Source organism: Bison bison, unplaced genomic scaffold (genome assembly GCF_000754665.1).
Source record: "Bison bison bison isolate TAMUID 2011002044 unplaced genomic scaffold, Bison_UMD1.0 scf7180017864252, whole genome shotgun sequence".
NCBI lineage: Eukaryota > Metazoa > Chordata > Mammalia > Artiodactyla > Bovidae > Bison > Bison bison.
In genome coordinates this window covers 2,104,791-2,128,867 of record NW_011494824.1, presented here as the reverse complement: position 1 = coordinate 2,128,867, position 24,077 = coordinate 2,104,791, and the positions used below count along the sequence as shown (strand labels likewise).

General features: G+C 41.4%; 1 protein-coding gene across 1 annotated transcript in view; it reads right to left on the bottom strand.

Moving 5' to 3' along the window:
* Positions 1–24,077, bottom strand: part of IQGAP2 (IQ motif containing GTPase activating protein 2) — a 330,456-nt gene that overhangs the window by 105,810 nt on the left and 200,569 nt on the right. Inside the window, exons 6-11 of the mRNA XM_010847615.1 lie at positions 14,116–14,183; positions 13,657–13,770; positions 12,638–12,816; positions 10,485–10,572; positions 6,156–6,319; positions 3,368–3,528 (exon numbers count right to left, since the gene is read on the bottom strand). Of these exons, the coding sequence (XP_010845917.1) occupies positions 3,368–3,528; positions 6,156–6,319; positions 10,485–10,572; positions 12,638–12,816; positions 13,657–13,770; positions 14,116–14,183 (774 nt within the window). The remainder of the gene's footprint in view (positions 1–3,367; positions 3,529–6,155; positions 6,320–10,484; positions 10,573–12,637; positions 12,817–13,656; positions 13,771–14,115; positions 14,184–24,077) is intronic.

The window sequence follows — 24,077 nt, the reverse complement described above, 5'->3', positions numbered from 1 at the left end:
GTATCTCTGATTTTCTTGAAGAGATCCCTAGTCTTTCCCATTCTGTTGTTTTCCTCGATTTCTTTGCATTGATCGCTGAGGAAGGCTTTCTTATCTCTTCTTGCTATTCTTTGGAACTCTGCATTCAGATGCTTATATCTTTCCTTTTCTCCTTTGCTTTTCGCTTCTCTTCTTTTCACAGCTATTTGTAAGGCCTCCCCAGACAGCCATTTTGCTTTTTTGCATTTCTTTTCCATGGGGATGGTCTTGATCCCTGTCTCCTGTACAATGTCACGAACCTCATTCCATAGTTCATCAGGCACTCTATCTATCAGATCTAGGCCCTTAAATCTATTTCTCACTTCCACTGTATAATCAGAAGGGATTTGATTTAGGTCATACCTGAATGGTCTAGTGGTTTTCCCTACTTTCTTCAATTTAAGTCTGAATTTGGCAATAAGGAGTTCATGGTCTGAGCCACAGTCAGCTCCTGGTCTTGTTTTTGCTGACTGTATAGGGCTTCTCCATCTTTGGCTGCAAAGAATATAATCAGTCTGATTTCGGTGTTGACCATCTGGTGATGTTCATGTGTAGAGTCTTCTCTTGTGCTGTTGGAAGAGGGTGTTTGTTATGACCAGTGCATTTTCTTGGCAAAACTCTATCAGTCTTTGCCCTGCTTCATTCCGTATTCCAAGGCCAAATTTGCCTGTTACCCCAGGTGTTTCTTAAAGTTGAAAACCTGCCCTCTTGGGCTTCCAAGAACCTGGTTAAAAGCTAGCATGTAAACTGAGATGTTGAGGCTGCAGGAGACCACTTGGGACCAAAGCAACAATCCGTGTAAGAACCAAAGGGGCTCAGGAAACTCCTGTTGGTATTGGGTCATCCAGGTGACCTGGAAAGTGCTAAAATATGTTATTTTATTTTAAAATAAAATTTTAGAAGTCTTTCATACAGAATATTTGCACTCTAAAGCCTATTCATGTCCCCAGTTGAAAATCACAGGTTCTCAAATGGGGTGTGGGTCCATTTCCTTAATGGGTTATTTGTAAATTGAGATACAGGAAGAGAGGATTTTTAATCCTCAAAGTGGGTGATTTGGAGGGAGGGGGTACTGTCATTTAGAGGGAGGTCGCAGGGATGCTCTGTGTCTTGAAAATGATCTCATCAACAAGTCCCGTTAGACCGTTAGGCTTCATAACGAAGAGACCAACTCTGCCTTCTCTAACTGAGAAAGCAGAAAAGCCTAGTTAGAAAAGAATGAATGAGGACGGCAGAGACAGAGCAAGACCAATTTGGAGGTCATTTCAAAAGCAAAAGTGAAATGTCTAAATGAAGTGCTCACTGGGAAATGGAAACGTTATGCAGAGGTGCGGTGCACACATACTGGCTACTGTCTGGGAAAAAGTGAGCAGGCTATGCATAGCTCAAGGGTATCTCACAAACGCAGAGAAAAACTCACGTTAACGGGAGGTGTCTAAGCTTGGAGGAGAGGATGGCGCTATTAACATAAACAGCAGAGGTCGAAATAAATTACCTTGGAAATAGACTCTAACAAGTTATAGAAACCAAGTCGTCAAATTAAGTTGCATAAGAACATCAGTTTTTCCAAGATGACCAAAAACAAGCAAAGGCCACTGTTCTACTAGGGCTTCCCTGGTGACTGTTCTACTACTTTGGGGCCATTCTCTACATAGACAAGTGGTCAAATACCATTTAAAAAAAATCTAGCAAGTCTTTATGTCTCCTGTACGACTGGACTGTACGTCACTCAAGAGAATTACCTACTTCAGCAATTCCAGAACCAGTAAGTGCTTTTGTCAAGATCTATGCAGACATCTCCCCCTGGTGGTCACAAGAATCCAAGATGGAAATTCACTCGTTTTAACTTGGGCTTTTGTCTTAACCTGGAGAAGGAAATGGCAATCCACTCCAGTACTATTGCCTGGAAAATCCCATGGACAGAAGAGCCTGGTAGGCTACAGTCTATGGGGTCACAAAGAGTCGGATACGACTGAGTGACTTCACTTTGTCTTAACCTCTAATTGGCCTCACATCCAGAATGGCAGGGTTCACTCTGGTGACATCCACCTCTGTATGAGAGTGTTCCTTTCCCTTTGTCCCTTTTGCTTAAGCAAAGGAAGCTGCTCGAAGAGAGTCTGAGCCCTTGATCACCCATAACTGCTCACTTATAAGTAAAATGAGGGTTTTCCTGGTAGCTCAGCTGGTAAAGAATCCGCCTCCAGTGTGGGAGACCTGGGTTCGATCCCTGGGTCAGGATGATCCACCGGAGAAGGAAATGGCAACCGACTCCAGTATTCTTGCCCAGAGAATCCCATGGATGAAGGAGCCTGGCAGGCTACAGTCCATGGGGTTGCAAAGAGTTGGACACAACTGAGCGACTTCTCTTTCTTTCTAATTGGGCTCCTTATCCTGGCCCTTGGACTGCAGGGAGGTCAGTCGTAAAGGAAATCTGTTCTGGATATTCACTGGAAGGACTGATGCTGAAGCTGAAGCTCCAATCCTCTGGCGACCCAATGCAAAGAACTGACTCATTGGAAAAGACCCTGATGCTGGGAAAGACTGAAGGTGGGAGGAGAAGGGGATGACAGAGGATGAGATGGTTGGATGGCATCACCGACTCGATGGACATGAGTTTGAGTAAGCTCTGGGAGTTGGTGATGGAGAGGGAAGCCTGGCGTGCTGCAGTCCATGGGGTCGCAAAGAGTCAGAGACGACTGAGCAACTGACCTGACTGATGATTCTGGCCCTTAGTTTTCTCTCTATATCTGCTATAGTGTTTTTGATTCTATCAACTATACTATCGAGTAGCTTATTTCAGGAACAAGAAATAAAAGACACTAAGTTGAGATCGTTACCCACTGTCACGAGCCACTGGGGTCTCTGGAGTCCTTTGGTTTAACCATCAGAAGAATGAGGTTTGAAGCTCAACTGCCCAACTTTGGGTCCACAAATACAGATTCAGTTTCCTTGCCAGTAAACTAAGAAACTGGTCTGGACGATTATTAAGGCTGCTTCCAACTGTTCCACATTCTGTTATTTTCTAAAGCCCAAGGGAAGGTATGCATTCAACATTTATTTTATTTAAGCCTATCAATTTTTGGTAATAATATATACAGTAAGAAACTGCCATAGGATGCTCCATCTTAGACTCTGTTCCTCTAAAAGGAAAACTGGGAAGAAGGATTCAAATATTTGAAGGACTCTTAGAACAAAGTAGACTAGCTTTTAAGAAAATGAGCATGGCAAAAAAAAAAAAAAGCACGCATGGTTATACGGATTTCTTCAGGAAGGAATAAATCGTTCATCTGTGAGGTCTGCCAAACACACATCTCTGCACTGAAAGGAAGTTTGGAAAACGTTCCCTTACCGTTCCACATACGTCTCGTCCAGATTGTTAAAGCCTATTGTCGGACTTCTAAGTTGATTCTGCACAGACACAAGATCGCTGCTCTCCAAGGCCTGGTTGAGTAAAGCTACAGCAGATAGCATTTCCACCGCAATCAAGAGCTCCTCATGGGCCAAGTAGTTCTGTTAGGAAACATACGGTAATATAAGCTGCCCAAATTTACACACCCCATGTATGTGATGGGGGTTCAGAAGGTTCACTTCAAACAGTACAGAAAAGTCAGAGATTGTGAGAACCCAGGACAAAGAGGGCTGCCTGGTCATCTATTTTTCATTGGCTTTCAAGAACAGGTCAGTGGCTTCTGGATTTTCCTTAGATGCTCGTCTGGGGAATTGAGTTAATTACAATCCTTAGTTATGACTCCATAAGCATCTGCATGGCCACAGCCACTTCCTATCTGCAGCTATACTGGCTGCCAACAGGCTTAGTCTTACCAAACAATTAAGCCACCGGTTGGATAACATCGTTACTGTCTCTAAGTGCAGAGTAAGACATTAGTATAAATAATGACTTTCAGTTTGAATTAAGGGTAAGGAAAAGAGGGGAGAATTTTACCTAAAGATGATAACCCTGGAAAAGTAAATCAAAGTCATTAAGCAACATAGATTTTAATTTTTAAAAAGTTAGTCTAAGTCACATTTTTATAAATGGGTAGAAATTTTAAACGTACTCTAGGGTCTAGATATTTGAAGAAATGTGAGGCAAATCTTAATGAAAAGCAGGTAAGGATTAGGCTTATTTAAAAAATAAGTCTCAGGTTACAGAAAGCCCCTTTCACCATTCTTTTCCTTTTAACCATTTTATACTGACTTGGCCCAGCTTCAAAAGGGTTATTTCTTCCATCCTATTGAAGGAACATAGAGTAAGCATGAAAATAAATTTTTTAAAACCCTGATACCTATCTTTACATTTAGGATATTGTATATTCCGTATGTATAATATTTATACCAAAATGCACTACAGCTTTCTGGTTCTCCATGGAAATTTCACAGTGAATTGATTTTAGATTAACAAAGCACAATTTTATGTTCCAAAGCAAATGGGAAAAAGGGTTTTTATAGGGAACATGTAAGTTTTATCCAAAGACCTTACATTAACTGTGGGTTTAACATAGAAGGAAGGTATCAAATTACAAGTAAAGAGCAGAATGGAATCATTTGAGATTCACCACAAATACCTAAAGTGGTATACAGCCAAAAAGATGAGGACAAATAAAGAAAAAACGGATGAATGTGTCAGAGTGTACGTAGCTTTAGGCCTCAGAGTTAGAGAAACAGGGACAATATGAACAAGAGAACCCATAGGCAGTTTAAAGAAATAACTTATTTTTCTTTTATTACAAAATAGAGTTGACCACTGAGCAACACCAGAGTTAGGAGCGCTGAACCTCCACGCGGTCCAAAATCTCCATAGAGCTGTTGTTGTTCAGTCACTAAGTCATGTCTGACTCTTTGTGACCCCGTGGACCGTAGCCCACCGGGCTCCTCTGCCCCCATGTAAGTTGGTCCTCCATATGCTCATCCTTCCGTATCCTCCATATGCTCATCCTTCTGTATCCTAGTTTCTGCATCCTCGGATCCAACCAACTGTGTATCCTATCATACTATAGTATTTACTATTGAAAAAAATTCACATACAAGTGGTGTGCACAGTTCATACTGCAATAGCTATTTATAAAGCACTGTAAGTCTTAATAAGCAAGGATAAGAAAACAAACCCTACTACCCAAGGCCTTTCGTGACATACACTTTTCGTTGTTTTTTAATTCATGCAAACATTTACAGAGACTTTGGTTTTTTAAACTATTTTCCTTTTCTAATTGTAAAAAACAAGATAATGCTATATATTTCAATCTCATTTTTTCCATTTAATAGTAGGGTGTGCAGTCTGTTCCTGGTTAAACATATGGTTTGTTTCCTTTTTTCAGTACTATAGATAAAAATGTCCCTGTATATTTGTGAGTTGCCTGTTTATGCTTTATGCTTTCCTCCTCTTGTTTTTTGGTAGAGCACTACTGTTGTTGATTTTAAGATCCAATGTCCTTCCATGTTTTTTCAGAACTTTAATTTTTAAATGATTTTTTACACATAACCTTTCATACTGGAAATTTATTCTATTGTGTGTAGTGAGGTAATGTTTTCTTTCCCAAATGGTTAAATGCTTCTAAGGATTTCATTTCTTTTCCCAGGTCTTTGAAATATTATCTCTTTCATACATTAAGTTCTTGGCACTGCCTTTAGGATTTTTCACTCTGTTGCACTGTTTAGGTTAATCCTGTACTAATAAATATGCTCTTATTTACTGTAACCTTATATGATTTTACTGCTTAATCCCATTAACATAGTAAGAACAGACACTAACAAAAATCAAAGTCATGGTGCTAATGCTCTTGGTTGCAGATTTCTGGAAATCTAAATCAAGAGAGTTAGATATTAAAAAAAACTTTCAGTCTGTTATTAAATTATACCAAGTTTTTAAAAAATCACATAGAAAATAAGAACAACTAGTTTGAAGTGCGTATTTGTGTAGAGCCCTGACTGCATTTCCTAACTATGCTCTCAGATTCTTTAAGGAGATGAAAGGCAGGAGTTGAAGCGGAAGGTGGTGTGGAATTGGTACAGGGAAGCCAACGAGACCAGTGACTGGCACAAGCTGGAGACACTCCACTCCACTCACCTGTCTTCAGCAGCACTGCTGGTTGCTAGGACTCAGAATGAACATCTCTGTAACCAAGTCTCTTCTGACTTACCATGGCGTTCTGCTTCTGGAGGTTGAAAAGTTCATTCTGATACATCGCAGCAGCAAAAGGATAGACAATGGGCAGCTGGGCCTCTGGTCTCTGCAGTGCAAACAGGGTGTTCTCAGGGTCACCCTCCCGAATAACAGCATTGATGTGGTCCACTGCAGCCAGCCCTGGGGTCGGAGTAACGTTTCATCAGAACCTGTGCCTTTCCCACTGCGGCCTGACCCCACCAGCCCACACTTCCAAGGATTACAGCCTAAGCAGTCATCTTCCATGAACTCTGAAAAGTTGCATTTGGATGGTAAGCAAAGCGTTGGAACTGGTAGCTTGTAATTGGAAAATAGTCTAATCCTTGGAGCTAGTCCCTACAAGAACCTCAGCATTGATAAAGCTGGAGTTATAAGGGCATTCCTGACTAGCATGACTTCCCTGCAAAATTCTTCCTTTCAGGACCAGCATTGGAACCATTTCTCCCATAAAGTCCTCACAGGGCTTCAGTTCCTGAGAATTTCACACCCTGGGCATTGTTTTGGTATTTAGGACTGGGCCATGTGTATCCCACAGGCATTGCTCTTTAATACTCTTTGTGTGTTAGCTCTGCCTCCCCAAGGAGATTAAAGATATGTGAAGACCAGAAGCAAGGCTTGCCCTACCACTGTTTTATCTTCCCTCTGAATGAGCACCACGGGACCCCACAGGAGGCGCTCGGGCACACTGCTGTTTGATCTAGAATGGTGTTTAAGTCTCCAAGTAGTCTCCCTCATCTCTTGTGTTTTGTAAAGTGTGGTTTTTTAGGGGAATATAATTTCAGATATGTTTTTAAAACTATTACAACCAAAAGTCATATGAGTATATAATTCTACGTTGGAATGGTGGTCCCCATGTGTTAGTATGGTTCCAAGAACTCCAGTGGATGCCTGAAATCACGACAGACCCGAACCCTGCAGGTACTGTTCCCCCCCCCCGCCCCGCCCTGCCCCATATATACACATCTGTGATAAAGTTTAATTTATAAGTTAGGCATAGTAAGAGATAAACAACAATAACTAATAACATTCTTAGGACTTCCTTATTTTATACTGGTAGAGTGTCCCTCTTAACATCTTAACTATTTCTCCCATCCCATCCATCTCCCCTTCTGGCAAAAATTAGCTTGTTCTCTGTGCCTATGACTCTGTTTCAGTTTTATTTATTGTTATTTTACAATTTTTCTTGTTTCTTGAAGTAGCTGAGTATTGCTATATACTTCTCTCTTGGAGCTGCTTTTGCTATGACCCATAAGTTTTGGCAAGTTGGGTTTCCATTTTCATTCATCTCAAGCTATTTTTTTGATTTCTTCATTGACCCATTGGCTTTCCACTTAAAGAAGGCGTGTAATAGCTTCTCTTTGGCATCTCTGAATTGCTAGCATCCCTACTCTCGGGCTCTGGGGCCATTATTAAGCAAAGCAAGGACGGCGTGGACACGAGGACTATGACACCAGACAGTCTGGTGACTGAGACGGCTACCAAGTGACTGAAGGGTGGGGCCTCCCGGACAAAGTGACGATCCACGTGCCAAGGGGGTGGCGTGAGAGTTCACCATGCTACTTGGAACAGCAGGTAACTGAAAAGACAGGCGTTATTCCTGGAAATTTCCATCTAACATTTTCAGACTGCAATTGACAGTAGGGAATTGACATTTCTGTCAAGAAAACTGTGGATAAGTGGGGAGTGGGGGTGGGGGAGAGCTACTGTATCATTTAACCTAAAAAATAAAAAAACGCCCTCATCACAGAGATGCCTTGGTTTACATTACCTGATCCAATCAGAAGCTCTGTGATGTCTCTACGAGTTATAACATTCAGATTATAAAGACCTGAATTTTAGTGACCACATGGAGGGTACTCGGAACAGTAAGTTCAGTATAGTTTCAAGAAAACAGAAATGGAATTGTGACTAAATGGAAGAATGAGTGATGGACTCTGCTACCAGGCAACAGAAACTGGGCGGAACCAATGGGGTTTTGCCTTACAGAGAAGGTTTCAGGTTAGTAGAGACAACACAGACCCAGACATTTCTAGAGTTTTCAAGGATTAGTCTGTCTCCCTAACACATGACAAGACTATAGCTAAGATTATTCTAACCCTTTTTAACAGATGGGAATTTATCTTCTCTACCTATATTCACACGGAGCCAAGCTCAATAGCTTTTCTACTGAGATACCTCATTTAAGAACAGGAAACACTTAGAACTAATGCAGTCTTTCATGCCACACCCCAGAAAACTTACACTTTTAGAACTTAATGAACCACTTCTTCTAAAAAAAAAGAAATATAAAGTAAGCTTAACCACTCTTTTACACTCTGCATTTAACAAAGTCTCAAGCCCTAATCTTAACAGAATATATGTAATGAATGGAAAGCAGGTACCAAACTCTAAGTTAAATGACTGCAGTCCAAACAAACCCGAAGCCTCTGAAAACAGAGCTGGTACTGCTATCATCAAAGCTGTCACTTTCTGCCATTACCATGGCTGCTACAAATGTAGACACCTCAACATTTTAATACAACAAGCTCAATGACTGGGGGAAAGCTTGTCAAGTAGTTACACTGACATATTTTAAAGCATACCATTGTCTCATTGTCATGTCACTGGCTAAAATATGCTTTGGAGAATTTTTTCAAGACTAATACTAGATATTTCTAGTATTACTATAAATTTTCCAATAGGGAGAGATCAAAACCTTCAGAATAATCATGTTCTATGCATTTAAAGCCATTAAACACTGCAATGTCTTTCATAATTTTAGCTGGTTATGCATTAGTGCAAATCATCTCATGCTTTTTACTTAAAAGTGGAAAAAAAACATAGTCAATCTGGCATCAAATTTGTGGTCAGGAAATTCTGTCATTCAATCAAGTGATGAAACATTTATATAAGGTATTATATTTAACATGAAAAAGAAATTTATTCTAGTGGTTATAAACATTTCAAAAATAAAGGATGGCATTCAGCTAGGGAACCATTTCCCCACTAAGCTTATGAACCTCAGATGTCTCGCTGGCAATATTAGTTTCTTCCTAAAATCCATTTCTGTCAAGCATAATGAAATTCTCAGCTTTCAAATAGAGCAGAAAGAGAAACTTGAAATTGTACTTCATGTATCATCACCAACATGTTCAAAATTTAATAAGAATAAAAATAGGAGCACACATCTCAAAATGTCAAGGTGTTCCTTAAAGAAAGTAATCCCGGTGCTCGCAGTACTTGTAAATGGAGGTAAATTCTCAAACCCACTCGGGTTAACTCCTAGACATATCTATCAATTTTCTCTGGGCCTCCTTGTTTGAAGCCTTTAATATATGTCTCTACCAGCAACTTAGAGGAACACTCTTGAGTAATACCTATAGATGCACATTTCCTTGAAGGCGCTAAGAGCCATAAAGAACATTCAAGGCTCACCTAGCAGGTTACACTGAGGGTTTAGGACTACTGGAATTAGTGGACACTCCAAGTTTAAACTTGGCAGAAGTTCACATGCCTTATTAAATGGACTAACTGGCCTTTGATGTATTCATTTTCAGGGTATATGTGGGTTATTTAGTTGACCTTGGGGACATAAATGTCAAAGAGAATTCCTTACTGCCTCAAGTAAAAACAAATTTTATTAGAGAAACAAAAAAGACTAATAAAGAGACTAGTGTATCTAAAGTTGCACATGCTTATTTTAATCACCCCAGTTTTTTGTTCTTTATAGTCACATAACTGAACTAGGTACCAAGGAGAATTGTCCTGTAGGACTCCATGGAGTCTCAGGGCCATGGGATTCAAACCTGCCATGATGTGATTTATAGGTCTGCCACATATTCACTTGCACCAAAGCTACACAAGCGGTAAGAGAACAATTCTTACACACTGCAGACTAATAATTCAGAAGTAAGAAAAAGCAGAGGTGTCAATAACAGCTTTACAATTCCAATAAAATGTTATCATATAATCCTGGGCAAGGAATGACAATCGTTAACTCATAATCTTTACTAAAAGAACTTTAAGGATAGCCCAATAAGGGATAGGTTCAAAAAATGACATACACTGTATGAAACAGGAAGGTACAGTCAACCTAGCTTCAAGATGTTTTGAGATACTTTGCATGGACTGGGGACAAGATGGCCAGAAAAGCTCCACGGAAAACTAGCAGATGACGCACCAGAATTAAGAGCAACACTTTTAGTGGATCTGTCATCATATAAGGCACTTTTATAAGGATATATGTTAAGAGTTTTGCTGAGATTCAGATAAGAAAAATTTGCATCTTATAGAAGTATCCATTTCCTTCATATGATCCATTACTCACTGTTGACTTTATTGATATTGCCTTGGATTTCTGCTTGTGTCAGCAATTCTTCATATGCATCTCTTTCTTCTTCTGAGATACAGTTACTCTGCAAAACAAAGGCTTCATTGATTCTTGAGGTTAAGTGGTTCCAAAGCTTGATATTCAAAAGCAAAATCTTAAAGAGTGCTAAAAACCATTTGTTAATATTCATGTGAACTCGATACAAGCATTTAAGAGTGCCTGCTCTGTGAAAAGCCAAGGTTAGCTATGCCAGCAAGGGTTACAAAAATGAACAACAGACCCAGTGACTCTCTGTAAAGCCCTAATTGTCTAATGTGGAAAACATTAGGTTGGACCACTTGATACTGCCATTTTTTTCTAGATCAAAACCAGCTGAATATTGGCCATTTGATTCAGTCTAACAGAAAAATCAAGAACATAAATAACAAATATAGCAGAACAAAATATATTCTAGGGAAGTACACGGGTGGAAAGAAAGATTTTAAAAAGAGACAACAACTGAGGAGGGCCTGGGAGAGAGGGCTTCCCTGGTGGCTCAGATGGTAAAGAATCTGCCTGCAGTGCAAGAGACCTGGGCTTGATGCCTGGGTCAGGAAGATCCTCTGGAGAAGAGAATGGCTACCCACTCTGGTATTATTGCCTGGAGAATCCCATGGACAGAGGAGCCTGGTGGGCTACAGTCCATGGGGTCAGATATGACTGAGTGACTTTCATCATCATTATGGAAGAAGAGAGTAATGTTCAAGGGAGAGAAGAGAGAGAAGGATGTAGGCAACAGGATTTGATCACAACGGTGAGAAAGCTTGGTGTGTCAGGGCTACAGTCAGAGTGCGTGTCCTGGGTTAGCCACAAAGATGGGGAGGTAGGTTGGGTATGCTGGAATCTTTTGAGGCCAACAGAAGGACCTGTGCTTGACTCAGTAGGCAGCAGGGAATCAGGGGAGGTTTCTGGTGGGATGACATCAGATCTGTAGCTAAAGACCAATTTTGCAACCTGGAACTTGGGAGAGGGCTTGGTTTGGAAAATGATAGGAAGCCAGGGAACCCAAGGGGAAGAGCCCTGAGACAAGGTCAGGAGGGGCAGGGCTGAGGCAGGAGTGGTGACATGAGAAGGGGGGCGGATGGAGGTCAGCCCAGCAAGTAAAGGCGGCACAGGGTAGTGACGCCCAGGACACAGAGGGCATAAAGAGAGTTCTGAAACAGTGTGGGGGTCATTCCAAAATGAAGTCAGTATAAGGCACGTTTCTGAGAAGGGTAGGGTAGGGATGAGCATCTTCCTGATGGGGCGGGGCAAAGGGATGAGGGCATCAAGCTGACAGCTTGAGTTCTTCAACAAGTAGATGAGCTCAATGGAGGAAGTGCAAAGAAAAGAGTGATTTAATGTCAGATGTTGAGGGCTCTCCACATTTAGGGGGAGGGACAAGCAGAGATGTGAAGAGATGCAGAGGACGCCCAGAGCAGCAGAGAGGCCCAGAAAACATGGGTGGGGGGTGGCGAAGCAGGCAGTTTAAGGCCAGGGGCAGTGTGGGGCAAGTGTGCCCAATGCCATCCCCTGAGAAAAAGCGAAGATAAAGGGGCTACTTTGATAACGGAGCGAAGATTTTAAGGAGGGGAAAGCTGGTGAGGAAGTGGAATCTGAGTGCAAAGTTTTCCGTAAGACAGGAGGCAGGAAATATAAAGTGAGGGTCAGGAGCTGACTTTCCAAGGAGGGAACTCACTTCTTCAAATACGAGGGGAAACTATGGAGAAAATACAAGGAAAGCGAATTCAAAAGCGTCTTCTCTAACCTCACCACACTCAGTGATTAGCCTCTAGTAATAAATCTGAAGGTGAGCTACCTAACACGAGGTCTGCTGGTGCTATTCAACTAGGGAAAATCTTTAACTGCTCCTTCTACACCTTCTTGATAAGTTTTCAACATGATCTTTCATCCTTGCTACCTGTAATACTCATCAAAAAAGAAAACCTAATTTCCTTACAGAGGATATGGTCTTCTTTTTCCTTTATACTTCACCAAACCAATAGCCTGTGGCTAGAGAGACCACAGCCAGTGGCTTTAAAAATATCCCTCATAACATTAAAGCTGTTTCAAACTAGCAATGTATAACCATGCTTATTACTGTATTGAGCACTCAGAATCTAACTGAATACCTTCAGCCTTGCATTTTCCTCTTTTCTTTTCTTGGCTTCCCAGAGTTCCTTCTGATATTCCTGTGCGAGATCGTCATCCACTAAAGTCAAAACTGCGTTTGGGTTTCTTAGCGTTACAACGGTCTGCTCAGCGATTCCTTTTTCAATAGCTTCATTAATGGCTATGACTGCAGCATGCACTGCAAAGTAAAAAGAAAAAAAGAACTTTATCAGCAAAAGCCAACACGGACAGGTGTACTGACTGGGCACAACTTAAGCAGTTTTACTTTCTTCCATGGGGTCCAGTCAAGAATTCAGACAATAGAACCTTAGACACATCACAGCACATCCCCGCGACAACCTCCCGCCCTGCGCATTTATCTCAGGTCCTCAGCATCTGTTACATGATTCCTATTCATTTATTCGGACACGACTGAGAGACTTCACTTTCTCTTTTCACTTTCATGCATTGGAGAAGGAAATGGCAACCCACTCCAGTGTTCTTGCCTGGAGAATCCCAGGGACGGTGGAGCCTGGTGGGCTGCCGTCTATGGGGTCACACAGAGTCGGACACGACTGAAGTGACTTAGCACAGCATTAGCATAGCATAGCATTCATTTATTCAACTTGCATTGAATGTAAATCAAACACTATGGCAACCACTGGGAGTTTGCAGGGTGACACTTTGAAAGTATCATGTTGTCTTCAAGAGACGACTGCAATTTAACTCGCAACATGGAAAGATTCCCAGCAGTGAGTACCCTGCTGCTGAAATCTAAGGACAAAGAACGCAGAGAAACGTTTGGGAGAGTAAAGATATTTCTGGAACTTCTTAAATTGCATTGTACAAGCAGATGTCTAGAGTCCAAGGTCAATTATTTGGTTATATTCTGATGTGCTCAAGTCAATTACCTATAATAAATATTATAAAAAAATTTAGAGTGCTTATAATATCTTCTAAATATCCTATTTCTTATAACCAAAATCAAGAATAGGTCAGTCTCATGCCGTTGGCAAGTCTGAATCTTAAGTAAACTCACGTGCAGCTTCATCCACAGACAGTTCATTAGCCAGAATACCACCTATTTTGCTGAAAGATGGCATTTGTATTCCATATTTCTCAAGCTCCTTTCTCATATTACTGATTTCTTCCTCTGAAAAAGAACAACAGCCAAAAAAATCAATGAAAGCCATAGAGATGGAGGCAGGACTGAGGGTATTTGTGTCAAGAAATGTGTTCATCAAGAACATGGGGTCAATTCTAAAGAAGAGCCTTAGAAAGAAGCCAGCCTCCCTTTCTCATTTCACAAAGGTGAGGAAACAGACACTTGGCAGAGCCTAAAGACAATAAGCAAGTTTTCTCCTCTGATCAATAGAAAGAAAAAAAGAGAATCAATATCAAAATGAAAAAAAAATATCGCTACATTTTCTTTTTTTTAAATTTTATACATGTTCTTAATAACCACACTGTAAAAGATTATCAAGATAAAGAATAGTACCTGTGAAGTCTACTTTGCCCAGCAAATCCTGGATCTGGGGTGCAATTCCTAGTTTGAACAGATATAAACTGAAAGAGAAACCATAAAACTATCAGAAACTTCATCATCATAAATCTTAGAGCTAGAAATTACATACATCTTAAGGGTCTTTTTATTTGAGAAACACCTAAGAGACCATCTCAGCTAATCCATGCATCTTACAGATGAGGAAACTGAGTCCCAAGGTGACACAGCCCCTACTGGGACTAGGACTAGAGTCCCAGTCACTGTCTGGAAAACTGGTCTTCTGAACTACACAGCACGTCCACAGGCGAACTAACCTAATCATCCAGTTATAAGGAGGCTAAGGGACACAACACAAAACAGCAAGTAACAAATGCAATAAACATTTCTTTGGATATTACATGACTTCATTTTGCTTAAAGTAGAGCTGAAATTACATGTTCCTTTCCATACCTATATATGCCTCCAAGTACCATATACCCCCTTGGAGAACTATTTGTTTTATACATTCTGAACCAATAAACAGAGCAGCAAGACTACTGGTAGATGGAAAGATGTTAAAGACAAACCACGATGTGGATATATTACTATGACTGGATATATTACTATGACGTGGATATATTTAAAAAAGCGGAAAATGCAAAGAAACGTGTACATATTTTTAAAAAGTTCAATAGGAAGCAATGATGGTCACAACTAACCTGCCTGTAATCTGACAAAAGAAGCTAGAGTCTGACATCTAAATTCTACCAAAGAGGATGAAAATATTTAGTTATGTGACTTTTCACCTCAAAAGCATTGAGCCACAGTTTCTGAACTACATGTGTTTTAACCTTCCCAGCCCCCCAAGATCAACTCTACAACCCGACTAAAAATTCTGTATTCACTTAATATCAGTTCTGATAGACTTATAACTTAGGAAATTTTAATTAGACGTTAGAATTACAAATACAGTATACAGGAAAATGAACTGAGAATGATTTTGACAATTTGGAGTATTTCAAGACTTATTTCAAATGTTGATATGAGACAGATCTGAGTAGTTTATAAACACAAAATTTCATTAAAAGAGTTCAAGATCAAGCCTTCTTAATGGAATGAAAACTCTTAAAATGCATGATTCATCAGTGTAAGCAGTATCCATTGAAATTAAATTTTTCGATCTTTGTAAGAAATAATCACTTAGAAAAGTAATATGTGATCAAAGCTAAAAATTACTGATCCATGGTTTCAAAAGAATATATAGAAAACCATCATTCAGAGTTAAACAGTAAATACTTTGATATAAATCATTTTAATATTGTTTCTGGAAATATCTATTTCATAAATTTACGTGAAAAAAGTGAAAGCGTTAATCACTTAGTCTCGTCCGGCTCTTTGTGACCCCATAGACTGTGGCCCACCAGGTTCCTCTGTCCATGGGATTCTCCAGGCGAGAAGACTGGAGTGGGGAGCCATTCCCTTCTCCAGAGGATCTCTCCCACCCAGGAATCAAGCCGGGGTCTCCCACACTGCAGGCAGATTCTTTACCATCGGAGCCACCAAACAGTATTCTATAATATGAATGTACCATATTTTGCTTAACCAATTGCTGAGCATTTAGATGATCATTAATTATCCACTATGATAAATAATGTTGCAGTGAACCTACTTATATAGGCACATCAGTCTACGGGGTCGCAAAGGGTCAGACACTACGGAGCAACTGAACTGAATTTATGCATATATCTTATTCATCACATAAATTCCTGCAAAGAAAATTATCAAATTGAAAGGATATATACACAAAACTTTTAATATATATTATCAAATTGTCTACTTAAAAAGAGATTATACATTTATTCTCTGTGAGCAAAGAGTTAATGAAACTCCTCTCCCTTCTACAACAGAATATGCCCTCCTTCAGTTCAGTTTCAAGCTCTGTTCCCCCAGGCGCCCAATAAATGTATACTGACAACCATGTTACTAAGCATCATTGCTTAGGAGAAAAATAACCCTTGATTGGCAAATTGCATCTTGACTAGAAGGAATCATAAATACCTAGTAGGCTATACACAGCTTAGGTGTTCCTGAGTTCAGTGACTCTTGTAACTGGCACACTTGTAGGAAACTGGGAAGCCATGCTATGCTGCTGCTAAGTCGCTTCAGTTGTGTCCAACTCTGTACGACCCCATGGACTGCAGCCTATCAGGCTTCTCCGTCCATGGGATTCTCCAGGCAAGAACACTGGAGTGGGTTGCCATTTCCTTCTCCAATGCATGAAAGTGGAAAGTGAAAGTGAAGTCGCTCAGTCGTGTCTGACTCTTAGCGACCCCATGGACTGCAGCCTACCAGGCTCCTCCGTCCATGGGATTTTCCAGGCAACAGTACTGGAGTGGGGTGCCATTGCCTTCTCCAAGCCATGCTATGGAGCTGCTATAATACATACTGGCTCCTGGGGACTGAGGTGCTCAGCCAGGGAGCCTTCAGTAACTACCACTGTTAGTCTCATTCATAACTTCACACCCACGTTATCACCCAGGGCACCAAAGAGAACAGGTTCTAAATGGCTGTGTGGACAACTACGTGGAGAGTTGAGAAGCCCCCCACTGCAGAGCAAACGCTTGATGCTGTCCTGCTGGCAGGCTGTATTTCCTTCTGAGCATCTGCTAATTGACATGGTTACGGCACACAGTCCTGAGTCTGAGTGTTTAACTGAACTAACACCCAGGTGATGGGCATGGCCCCACTCCACCATCAATCCGTGAAAATGCCATTTTCTGTGTCCCTTTAAGAGCAGAGGATTCTATCCATGAAAACCTCACCAATCTGATAGCCAAAAATGTCATTAAAGTTCACATTTCCTTTTGTTCATTGTGAGGGTAAGCATTTTTCATACACATATTGGCCATTTCAATTTCTTCCAGGAAATGCATATTAGTGAACTTCTGAATTTTAAAGGTTGTGTTCTGGGGGGATTTATCTTTCTCTGTTTTTTTTTTTTCCCCCTCTTTTCCCTCAAAACAACAACCAAAGGACAAATGACACTTTAAACATACGGTAATTTTACTACTAAATTCCAATATATTTGTATCTTATTCACAAGGGAAAAACATATTAGACTCTGAACATCATTCAATGTAAAATAGACATTATGTATTCATAATTTAAAGCTAGAAAGACAGGATGCATTTCTTAGTTTAAATTCTAGGTCTTTAGAGATTATCAGGGATATAACAAGTCCATGGCGTCACTACGAGTCAGACTCGACTGAACAACTTCACTTTCACTTTTCACTTTCACACAATGGAGAAGGCAATGGCAACCCACTCCAGTGTTCTTGCCTGGAGAACCCCAGGGATGGCAGAGCCTGGTGGGCTGCCGTCTATGGGGTCGCACAGAGTTGGACATGACTGAAGTGACTTAGCAGCAGCAGCAAGTCATTATAATTAAAACTAGGATGCTGACATTTCCCAAACCATAATATTTTATGAACCAATTCTCAATTTATTACACAAGAAAAAATATGCCAGGTAAAAGGGACCTCATGTCACTTGGACCAAATAAAATGTCAACCTAGTCACACACTTCTGGCTGTAACAGAAACAACAAAATTCAACAGAATTAAACAGACAGGGGTGTAGTTACAAAAGAATTCTAGGAAAGTAAAATCAAGCCATACTTGAAAAAATAAAAATAGATCCATAAATGATCAAAAAAAATACCACTGTATGCATTCTTTCATGGTTCCTGATTTGTAGTTTTATCCCCTTTTACAACTAAATTAAAAAATACACCTGAACAAGTTGACCAAAAAAAAAAAAAAAGTATAAAAGTAATTGAATGGGAAAAACTTTGAAAATGTGACAGTAAAATTTAACTAGGAGTCTCCCATCAAATCTCTTCTCATAAATTTTATACATAAAGTAATTTCATATTTAATGTGTATATTTATGTATATTATAATAATATTGTTAGTTTTAACATACTTGAAATTTATATTCTTGCATCAAAGGCTAAGCTAACGAATATCAGTTATCCTTAATATATTTCCACTTCTATCTCCCCTCCTATGTAATGTTGAGATAATCTGGAATTTTAGATGCATTTTTAAATTTTCAGATTATGCAATAAAAGTTTAGGTAAATACATTTTATTAGTTTACTTTCTAATTTAATCTGTATCCAGTTTTCTTCTTTCTTAGTTTTATCTTTGGTTTTGCTATTTATGAGCATATTTACTAAGTAGACGAAATGAATTACTCACTACGTGCACGTATTTGACTATTTTCATTTGTTCCCTGGGTGTTGGTTCTGTTTGTTGAATGTAATTCCTCTTTCAGAGCTGTCGTTTCCTTCAAATGTCTGGCATTTCCTGATTTGGGGCTCATCTTGAGGTCTGAGACTTGCAACTGTTTGTCACTGTTGGCTGCAGGTCCCCGTGACAGAGGCTTCCCTGGTAGCCCTGTTGGTAAAGAAACTGCCTGCAATGCAGGAGACCTGAGTTCGATTCTTGGGTTGGGAAGATCCCCTGCAGGAAGACATGACAACCCACTCCAGTATTCTTGCCTGGAGAATCCCATGGTCAGAGGAGCCTGGTGGGCTACAGTCCATGGGGCCACAAGAGTCGGACAGGACTTAGCAACTAAACCACAAGCATCCCGTGACAGAAGCCAGCCTTAGGGAGATGGGAGAGGAACAAGGAGGCTGATGCCCAGAGGGTGCTCACTGTCTTATCCTCTTAGACTGGGGTTCCCTGTGTCTTCTTGGGCACTGGTGTGCTACCCTGCCATCAGCATCTACACTTGTCTTGGGGAAGGATGAGTAGGTTCAGCAGGTCTAACTAATCCAAATTATGCTGGCTTAGGGCTCGCCTCTTCCCATCAAAACCCCCAAACCCCACAGCAGCTCCAAGCTTTGCTGCACAACTCAACGGTGTCTGGGCTGTGGCCCTCTGTTTTGTTTCTCAGTCAATCCTGTCCTATCTGTTTGCCTTCTGTCATGCTGCTGCTGCTGCTGCTGCTGCTAAGTTGCTTCAGTCATGTCCAACTCTGTGCGACCCCATAGAGAGCAGCCTACCAGGCTCTCCTGTCCCTGGGATTCTCCAGGCAAGAACACTGGAGTGGGTTGCCATTTCCTTCTGAGTTACCTCAATTTTCTGGTCAGTGGATAGCACTCTTTCTTACTACAGATGATTAAAACAAACAAACAAGCAACAGGATCCCCTGGTGGTAAAGAATCAGCCTGCCAGTGCAGGAGACTCAGGTTCGATTCCTGAGCCATTAAGGTCCCATGTGCTGTAGAGGAACTGAGCCCACGCACCACACCTACTGAGCCTGTGCTCTAGAGCCCAGGAGGCACAACTACCGAGCCCACGTGCTGCAGCTCCTGGAGCCCCCCGGCTCTAGAATCTGTGCTCTGCAACAAGAGAAGCCACTGCAGTGAGAAGCCTGTGCACCACAACCAGAGAGGAGCTCACCGCAGCTAGAGAAAAAGCTATGCAGCAACAAAGACCCAGCACAGCCCAAAATAAATAATAACATTATATATCAAAGAAACTCCTACTACTTTAGTCACGTCATGTCAGTTTTGTAAGGAGACTAAGACACCCATGGCTGACGAGCCTGACATGACTGTTTTCACTGTATCTCCTTTCTGGAGATATCTGGTCTTTCATTTAATTACTCTCAACTGTCTGTCCCTATAAGGTACTCAGGCTTCCACAAAACAGAGGTTTGTTGGTAATATGAGCTAAATTAGTTACGCTAAACAAAAGTGTTCATGTTTCCCTACGGTATTAAAGAGACTGGAAGACTTTCTGATTATACTTTTTACTTCTCCATTTATGCTGTGTAACATAAATCTCACAAGCAAACATCCCAGTTTAAAAGTTACCACAAGATGGTGCTGAGAAGTCAGGTACCTTTTGGATACAAAAATCTTTGAGTCAGATTTATCTCAAACCAGATTTTCGTGTGCTAGTCAGGATCAGGTAGAAATCTCATTTTCATTTACATACTTTCACCAAAAGTATGTATTTTTTAATGTTAAGGTATATTTTTATTTGGTTTCAATTTTCAGTGTTTATTTTATCTTTGAGGTTGAAGTTTAAACTATTACTTTTGAAGAGATAACTTTTCACAGTGCGGGAGTTTATATACTAAATCTCTATGTGGGAGGTATGTCCTAGCAGATTAGTCAAAGGGGCAAATGTTTACTAGGAAAAGTACTTATTCTGGATTCCCATGCTGCAAAGAATCAGCAACAGTGGCCCACTCCTTTCTAAGCATTTTGATTCAAACGAGGGCATGACCTGAAGTATATAGGAAACCCAGTCTTAATGTTTAAAAAACAAAAGTCTGTCTAATCACCAATTTCTGAGAGCTCTTCAAGGCTGAATTTATTAAGCACCTTAGTGCCTAACAACCAACACAAAGAGCCAAGAGCATTCCCAAGGCAGCTGAGGGACTGATGTCACTTTCCACGTATAATAAAGCACTTGGCACGAAACGGCTAGCATTTCATCACATTAAAAGCTACAGTGCATGTATGTTGCTAAGAAAAGGCCAGTAATCGAGGAGCTGTCCTTCGGTAGCAAAAGCCTCATTGGCCCATGTGCTCCTATTTTGCACTAATAATATCAGTTCAAGTAAAGGAAGCAATAAAGAAAGCAAAAAAGCAAAAAAAAAAAAAACAAAACAAAACTATCAGTTTTTTTCCTACTACTTTGAATATATGCGTTAAGAGGTGCTACAGTAATAAAATGCAAACTTAAAAGGCAAAGGCTGAGTTTATTTCAACTTTTCTGGATCACATCATGCACAGTTCATTTTATGTTGTAAAATGGGAGATGAATGTCTGTAAATCAAAGCCTCATGGCTGATTAGGAAGAAGAGGGAACTGGAGTCAGAAACTCTGGATCTTGGCCCCAGCCTGGCCACACTGCAGTGTGTGACTCTGACTCATATAAACCAATCTTTCAATTTCCTCATCGGTGAAATAAACCGGACTCAACATCTCAAGGTCCTTCCCGTTCTGAAGTTTGGGGAAGCTTCCTTTTAAACTACCCTAAATGTAACAGCTTAGAGACCTGTGCTGAAGTTCAAGTCTAATGCCACTGTTCTTTTAATTTTCCTAGTTGGATGGAAATATTCTCCCTTCTGAGGACAATGACTGGCTGCCTAAGTAACTGTAGGTTCTGGTGCCATCCCGCCTGGTTCTGAATCCCAACTCTGCCCCTTACTAGCTGTATGATCTTGGCCAGCCATAGTTTAAAATGAGACGAATAACTGTACAGAAAACGTATGTCATGAGGATTAAGTGAGATTATACCTGTAACAGGATACCTGGACCAGCACCAGGCATGTAATGGAAGGCTCAGTAGGTGTCGGTCTGTTTTCAGCATCACTACTGTGTGTGTGTGTTGCATGCTTGTGTGCTCAGTGGCCTCCAGCTCCTTTCAACCCTATTGATGCAGCCCACCAGGCCCCTCTGTCCATGGGATTTTCCAGGCAAGAACAGTAGAGTGAGTATACTACTTCATGGGATCCTCCCAACTCAGGGATTGAACCCGAATCTCCTGCATTGCAGGAAGATTCTGGACCGCTTGAGCTGCTTTGCTAACGAGCCTGCCTTTGAACCAGTTCCTCAAGTTCACCTACTAGAGGAGCCCTTCTTCACAAACTGCGCAGGGTACTTGGAACGGCTGGGCAAACAGAAGTGGGGCTGCCGCCACCATTTTCATAAATCAAAGCCCTGAAAGGGTGCTATTTTGGCGTCTTCACTGCATTTGAAGACATGACTGCTGGACAGCAACCACAGACTCTGCGGTGGGAACAGCCATCCTTACACAGAGGAGAGGCAGACATGTGTTTACCTTGTGCTCAGTGTAGTAGAATCTTAACCAGCAAATAAACTTTATTTAGTAAGAAAATCTGAATCCAGAAGCCTCATGTGTTAAGCAAGGACAATTGTTACAAACACGTGACAACTTTAAAGGGGATTCCTGGGTGGTGCAGTGGTAAAGAACCCATCTGCAGGAGATGTAGGAGACCCAAGTTTGATCCCTGGGTTGGGAGGATCCCCTGCAGGAGGGCATGGCAACCCACTCTGGCATTCTTGCCTGGAGAATCCCATGGACAGAGGAGTCTGCCGGGCTACAGTCTGTGGGGTCGCAAAGAGTCAGACTCGACGGAGCACACAATCAGGGAAAGATTGGAAAATCTGCTTGTGGCCACACAGCAAGGATATCTCAAAGAAATGTCAGGGACAGTGCTACAAGGACAAAGGAGTTGGCCAGAAAGAGCTCCCAGGACCAAACTGAAGCAATTTGGTCCATCAAAAAAGACACGTCTTGGTTAGTTAAAAGATGCTTGTTCCTTGGAAGAAAAGCTATGATGAACCTAGACAGCATACTAAAAAGCAGAGACATCACTTTGCCAACAAAGGTTCATACAGTCAAAGCTATGGTTTTTCCAGTAGTCATGTAGCAATGTAAGAGTTGGACCATAAAGAAGGCTGAGCACTGAAGAATTGATGCTTTGGAACTGTGGTGCTGGAGAAGACTCTGGAGTTTGAGCAAACTACGGGAGTTAGTGAAGGAGAGGAAAGCCTGGCGTGCTGCAGTTCGTGGGGTCGCAGAGAGTCAGACATGACTGAGCAAATGAACAGCAAGAAAAAATCTTGTTTAATCAGAGAAAGGCCTGGAGTTCAAAATGATGTTCAAAGGACTGTAGCCTTCAGGGCTCCTCAGTCCATGGGATTTCCTAGGCAAGAATACTGGAGTTGGTAGCCATTTCCTTCTCCAGGGGATCTTCCTGCCCCAGGGATCAAACCCAGGCCTCCTGCATTGCAGGCAGATTCTTTACTGCCTGAGCCAGCAGGCAAGCCTGGTATAAAGTGTACCAAAAGGAATTTGTAACGCAGAGATAAAATAAGACACGCATAATATTTATATGGATTTTAACAAGCTAGGAAGTGTTGTTAAAATACAGGTGCTTTGTTTTTTCTTATGTCTGTCTATAGTGTATAAATATGTGCTTGTTTTTGTACCTCTTATACAACAGGAAAAAGTAAAGACCAGGAACTCTGAGTAAGACAAACAGTCGAGAAAACCAAGGGAATATCCCAAGATAAGAACAGACGGAGGGGCACAGGACGTGACAAAAACAGCCAGGCGAAAAGAGGGCACAGCACTGATGGTTGCACTCAATGGCCAAGCAGAGAGAGGGTCCAGAAACAGGATCCGAGATGCTATCAGCCAAAGGGTCCCAAAGAGCATCAGGCAGAGTCTACCCCTCATCTCCTGGGGGAGAAACCTCTAGAATGCCCAACTGATTTCAAGAAAATATTCAAAGGGCGTACATTAACCTTTAATAATGTTAACAGACCAGGCCAATACATCATGAAGACAGGACAATGGGCTATGGAGCACTGGCCAAGCGAGACATGAAAGCAAACCATTTCGAGTGACAGAGGGTGGGGACTGAGTGGGAAATAAAAACCTACCTGAAAGCCAAATACTACAAGGTCTGGTTGATTTTGCAAATCAAGTTCAGCCTGATTCCTGCTGGCCAAGGTTGGACTCACATTAGGAGAAGAACCCAAACCGATACCGTGTTCTGACCGGCGATGATTGGTCAGAAACCAGATCTGTAACCTGGTCACTGAAGAGGTACTCTGTTTCTAGTGACTATGCGAACTCTGGGTAGGTTTCAAAGTTTTATAGCCTTGCTGGGGCTGCTGCTGCTGCTAAGTCACTTCGGTCGTGTCTGACTGTGTGCAACCCCATAGACGGCAGCCCATCAGGCTCCCCCATCCCTGGGATACTCCAGGCAAGAACACTGGAGTGAGTTGCCATTTCCTTCTCCAATGCATGAAAGTGAAAAGTGAAAGTGAAGTTGCTCAGTCATGTCTGACTCTTAGCGACCCCATGGACTGCAGCCCACCAGGCTCCTCCATCCATGGGATTTGCCAGGCAAA